General features: G+C 40.9%; 1 protein-coding gene across 1 annotated transcript; it reads right to left on the bottom strand.

The window, feature by feature from the left end:
• Positions 1 to 438: 438 nt before the first annotated feature.
• On the bottom strand, positions 439 to 3,546 carry DCAF8L2 (DDB1 and CUL4 associated factor 8 like 2). The gene has a single exon (XM_017859229.1). It carries the CDS (start codon positions 3,465 to 3,467, stop codon positions 1,584 to 1,586), a length of 1,884 nt encoding a protein of 627 aa, XP_017714718.1. The 5' UTR covers positions 3,468 to 3,546; the 3' UTR covers positions 439 to 1,583.
• Positions 3,547 to 5,702: the final 2,156 nt, after the last annotated feature.

The raw sequence follows: 5,702 nt of genomic DNA, 5'->3' as shown, positions 1-5,702 counted from the left end.
GGTATGTATCCCATGAAGTTATACAGGGTGCCCCAAACTTGGAATTCTAGTTTTAACACTCTTCTTATGGACTATAAATTCTCTTTTGGGACTCTTAAGATCTTTTCCTGAGAGCAGACCTTGGTAGGGGCTTCTTGAGGCTCCCAGACCCCCGGGCAGTTGTCCCTAACTTTGGATCTCAGTGAGTAGGAACTTCAGTCGTTATGTTCCATTCTAAATTCTAATCTCATTATGCAAATTGCTCTACATTTTCCCAAAAACACAGAGATAATACTCATTTCAAGAAGTATTATCAAAGAAAGCCATTGTTAGGACACAGGATGTTTCATTACATCCTTTTCCCAAGAAAAGTCTGCAAAGAATGGTGTGGTATAGTTCATGGGTGTTGGGAAAAGGGGATCTTCTGAATTCATTCACACAAATAACACATACAAAATAAAGACGAATATTTTTATTGAGCAGTAATTGGACATCCAGTGCCCTTATTTAATTTATATTAAATGAGGCATAAAACAATTTTAAAGCAATTCAAACAGCAGAGAGAATTTTAAGCAATGTGAGGATGTCAAATAGGATTTTTCTACCAATTACACCAAACGGTTATGTGTAAGTATAAACAATTTTTACTGCAACTTGTTCTTAAAAGTTAATTAAAATGTATTTTCAAATATGAGAGATTTTATACCAGTAGCTGGCATTTACAGGAAATAGCTGTCCCAGGAGGACTTCCTGGAAGGTAACCCTGTAGGAGTTCCCAACCTTAAAACTTCAAGAAAACTTAATACACAGAGTAAACAATGTCATGTGACCAAATTTAATTTAGTTCTTACCAGCTACAGTGTACTCAAATTTTTAAAAATTATTAATATATGGATTCAGAAAATGTAGACAATCTCATGTTATTTATTCTGAGGGAATGAATTATCTGGTTAGGAATTAATCTACACACTACTTCTTCCCTTTACCTTTTCTGAGACTGTGTGTGTGCACGGCCAAGTGTTAGGAATTAATTTGCACACTACTTCGCCTTTCCTTTTCTGAGACTGTGTGTGTGCAGCCAAGTGTCAGTATCGATAGAACAAAACTATAGTTTGTCTTATTTTACTTCTAAAGAAGAAACATATTTCTGAAATTTTCAGGTTAACTGAAGAACTTGATCTTCAGAAAAAATTGTTAAAGATGAAAAAAAGTAAAAAGGTAACTGTTTTCAGAATGTCAGATTTGAGTAGATGCATCTAATAAGGGTATTAATTTTTTCAACAAAATTCAGAAAATCTAGAGGTCAACTATAAGGGAACAAGGGAAAAGAGGCATAAATAAGTTGCGTATGCACTCATGTAAGAATAAGGGGTAACAAAAGAGGCATAAAGAAACCAAGAGGAAAGGAATGAGAGAAAGAATGTATGGAAGAAAGAAAGGAAAGTAGAGAGGAAGGAATGGAAGAGATGGTTTTCAGCATATATTGTGGAAATTAGAAGACAAAAAGCAAATCTATGAATCTATTGACAATTCTAAATTAGTCAAACTGAATTTTAAAGTCCAGTGTACTTAGGTGGCATCTAGCTGGACTGGGTATGAGGCCTTCAGGATGGCATGCACTGCACTCGGTCTTGGCCCTCCTCCTCCTCGGATGTCTCTGAGGTGCTGGAAGACTCATCCGATTCTTCATCTGGAAATTCGGCTTCACCACTTCTCCAGCCCCGGTGATGACCTCTCTGTGTCAGGTGACGCATGAGGAACCAAAGCATGTACTGGTCAAACAGGCTGGCATGGTGCAAGCTATCTTCATCTCGTTCCCACTTGTTCTTCTTAATCACCTTCTTTAATCCAGTAAGCCCAGTGGCAGCTTTAGCTGTGGGTGTCCAGATCTTCACATTATGATCTAGGCCACTGGTCGCCAGCACAGGTAGGTAAGGGTGGGGTTCAAGACAGTTTATTGTACCTTCCCTGTTCCCCTTTAGGAACTGGATGATCTGGCAGGATGATTTCTCCCAGAAGAAGATATGCCCGCAATCACTACCGCTCACTACAAACTCACTTCTGGGGCCATAGAAATTAACACCTTTGACTGTGGTATTGTTTCTGTGCCCCTTAAATCTCTTCGTGTATTGAGCACCATCACTGTAAGAGGAGTTGAAGAGGTAAATATCTTCATCATTGTAGCTGGCTAGGAGCTCTGTGCCATCGTGACTGTACACAACACAGGTGATGTTTGTTGGGAAAACACAATTAACCAGATGATGAGGAGTGAATTTCTTGAGCACTCCATTGTTTTCTTTCTCATCAATTCTCCTCTGGTCATAAATTCTTACAAACTGATCTTGTCCGCCCACTGCAAATTGGTAGGTATTGGCGGGATTCACAGTAATTGTATACAGTCCCACTTTCTTATCCTTTTCTCTTGTTACCACAACTTTTGAAGCTGGCCGGTCTTGTCTGAGGTCAATGGTGAAGACAACAGCATCTTCACCCGAAGTGAGGAACTGAGAAGGAGAGTCAGGCACCAGAGCCAACTTGTGGGCAGGTCCCCTGTGCTGGGCCACACACTTAGTATTCTCGAAATATGATGCACTAATTAGTTCTGCTACCCGTACCTGCCCATCACGGGCACACATGGCCAGGGTGGAATCACCACAATTAGGAAGGAATTTGGCCTGGAAGACATTGTTTGTGTGACCACTTTCAAAGTTGAGTACTGGCTTCTGCCGTACCCAGTCCCACACTATCACCTTTAGGTCATCACCGCTACTGGCCAGCCGGGTGCCACGCTGGTTAAAGTGTACAGTATTAACACAACCGACATGCTCTGCAAGACGATATTGCAGGCGGAAACGCTGCACAAAGGCTCTTGCCCCACAGGCCTCATATACAAAATGGGGACGTGAACCCAGCTGCCGCTGATGAAGAGCAGTAACGACCTGCCAGCGAGGTCGGGGCAGGGGAGATGTCTCTGAGGAAACCCACTCCTCCAGCGCCGGATCCTCCTCTAACAAATACTGCTCATGGTTGGCGCCACTGCATTGTGGACCCGCCCGAGGCTGTTCTTCTTCCTCCTCCTCCTCCTCCTCCGCCTCCTCTCCTCCCTCCGCCTCCTCCCTTCCCTCCTCCTGTATCTCCTCTTCCTCCTCCCTTTCTGTCTCCTCCTCTCCCACTAAAGGGTAATGGAATAAACTTTCACCACTCGTGAGGAAATGCTGAAAGTCCTCCATGCTGTCAAGTTCGATGTCTTCACTTGCACTTTCTCGGTCTGAGCTTCGATTTTCTGTGCCGGCATCGTTGGGGAATCCACCATCCCTGGTATCACCGCCATCTCCGGTCACTGTCACACTCAGCTCTGAGGTCGCCATGTCAGTGTCTGACGAGGCCTCTGTCGCCGCCACCGCTCCAGACTGCTCCTCTGGGCTGCTGAACAGGTTTTCAGTCCCTAGGTCTGGTAAGCCGTCTGTGCTTCCCTCTTGGTGGGACATCTCAAACGATATTTGCTGTAGCTGAACCGGAACTGCAAAGGCCAGGCCCCTGAAAGCTCTGGGAAGAAAGTTGGCCCGCGGTTAGAACTGATGGTCGTCAAGGAAGTAAGCACGTGACAATCAAACGCCAATCTGATTGGCTAAAGGGGACAATAAACTATTCTGCCGAGGCAGTTGCCAGTATGGGATCCCATGAGGTTCAGAAAGCTTCTTACCTGCTCGCCTCCTCGCAGCATCCAGATTGCTCTAGGTTTTCCAGGCCCAGAGCCCCACCCCGACAGGCATCTTACACTGTGAGTAGCTGCGGCTTTTTGAAGATGAAACTTGCTGCACCTTGGAAAATGTTCTTATTAGAGAACCATGAGCAAACGTGATCCTCTTTAAGCAAAATAGTTTTTAGAAGCCTCTCAGTGTTTTGCTTGAAGGTAATGTACTCTATAAAATGAAGATGTAGGCAAGAACAGTGAAAAGTTAGCTAAGTGTCCTACAGCTAGTGACTTTTTGACATACAAGAAATATCTTAAATCGAGCAGCTTGAGGGAAACCTTGAGTGCTCTAACTGGTAGAATCGATATAGGGTTGCTAGATAAAATATGGTATGCATAGTTAATTGCATTTCAGATGAAGGATGAATACATTTTTTAGTATGGGTAGGTCTCAAATATTACGTTAGATATATTGCCACTAAAATTTTATTTAGTATTTATCTGAAATTCAAATTTAACATGGTGTCTTCTATTTTTATTTGTTAAATCTGGCAGGCTCCTTTAGTGAAAAGAATTTAGACCCTCAGTGTAATGAAGGCTGAAATCAACTCATCAATTGAAAGTGGACATTGAAATGAGTAATGGCTTCACCTATTTGAGATAGAAGTAGTACTTCCTTTTTTTCTTATGCCACTAGAGTTCCTATATATCTATTTAGAGTTAATTCAATTTAAGATAGGAAACACCAACACAATTTTATGGAAAAAGAAATTATGTGATGTCATAGAACTACAAAATCTTTTACATATCACCCACAATATGTCAGAGGTTTCTGTGGGGCCTCTAAGGAACAGAAAACAGCTCTACAGAGACAGTTAATTGGCATTACTGTGTTAATTTAATAGTTTCTGTGAATGAATTATCTAAGGTGATGTCAGCATATTTTCAAAGGGCTACAGTAAACTGCTAACTAAGAATGCCAGAATGAGGAAAACAAAGTTTTCCTCAGAGTAACTGCAAGGTAAATGCAAAATTGATTAAAAGTAGAAGTACACAGTCTTCTAAAGAAAGCAGATGGCTCCAAGGCCAATAGTAACAGAAAGATATGTAAAAGAGTATTCATAGCAACTTGTAAAGCCTAGCACAGCAAACTGAAAACCACTGAAAAGCCCACCAAGAATAACATGAATATATAATGGAATAATGTACAGAAGTGAGTAGACTAGACTAGAATTGAATACATGAGCATGGATGAATCTTTAACACAATGATGAGTGAAAACACAATTAACAAGGATAGTCAATAATTTCAATTTTTTGCAAGTCTATATTATTTTCATATAAAATAACATCATTTAAAAGGCAAGGGAGTAATTGATTCACAACTCAGGATAATGATTAAATTTCAAAAGAGAAGAAGGTTGAAATCTGAGAAAGATGCAACTTCAAAATTCTTGGCATTATTTATATCTTATCCTCAGTATAGGTGTCCAGTTATTCTTTTTATTATTTATTGCAAGGCATACACATTTTATGTGTATGATATATTGCATAGTAATTCTTTAAAAGAATTCATGTTCATAAACAAAGGGTCTTGCTCAGCCATGGAACACAAAAACAGGAAACCTAGAGCATCAAAGCCTAACATACCCATAAAGGAATTGCCCAGGAAAGGAAATGTCTTAGTCCATTTTGCTTTGCTCTAAAGGAATAGCTGAGGCTGGGTAAGTTAGAAAGAAAAGTGGTTTTTTTTTTTTTTTTTTTTTTTTTTTCTGTAGTAGGTCTGCNGGGTTTTTTTTTTTTTTTTTTTTTTTTGAGACAGAGTCTCGCTCTGTTGCCCGGTTTTTTTTACTTGGTTAAAAGGTCAGCAGGCTGTACAAGAGGCAGGCACGAGGTTCTGCTTTTAGTGAGGAACTCAGGAAGCTTTAATCATGGCAGAAGGAGAAGGGGAGCGGGAGTGTCACGTGGTAAGAGAGGGAGCGGGAAAAGAGGAGGTGCAAAACTCTTTTTAACAATCACATCTTGTGAGA

The sequence above is a fragment of the Rhinopithecus bieti genome, unplaced genomic scaffold (assembly GCF_001698545.2).
Source record: "Rhinopithecus bieti isolate Rb0 unplaced genomic scaffold, ASM169854v2 scaffold_50744, whole genome shotgun sequence".
Lineage (NCBI taxonomy): Eukaryota > Metazoa > Chordata > Mammalia > Primates > Cercopithecidae > Rhinopithecus > Rhinopithecus bieti.
The sequence above is the reverse complement of the archived record's forward strand: the minus strand, read 5'-3'. Positions and strand labels throughout refer to the sequence as shown.

Coding starts and splice junctions, on each gene's coding strand:
- DCAF8L2 (XM_017859229.1), bottom strand. CDS start 3,467: ATGTCCCACCAAGAGGGAAGCACAGACGGCTTACCAGACCTAGGGACT.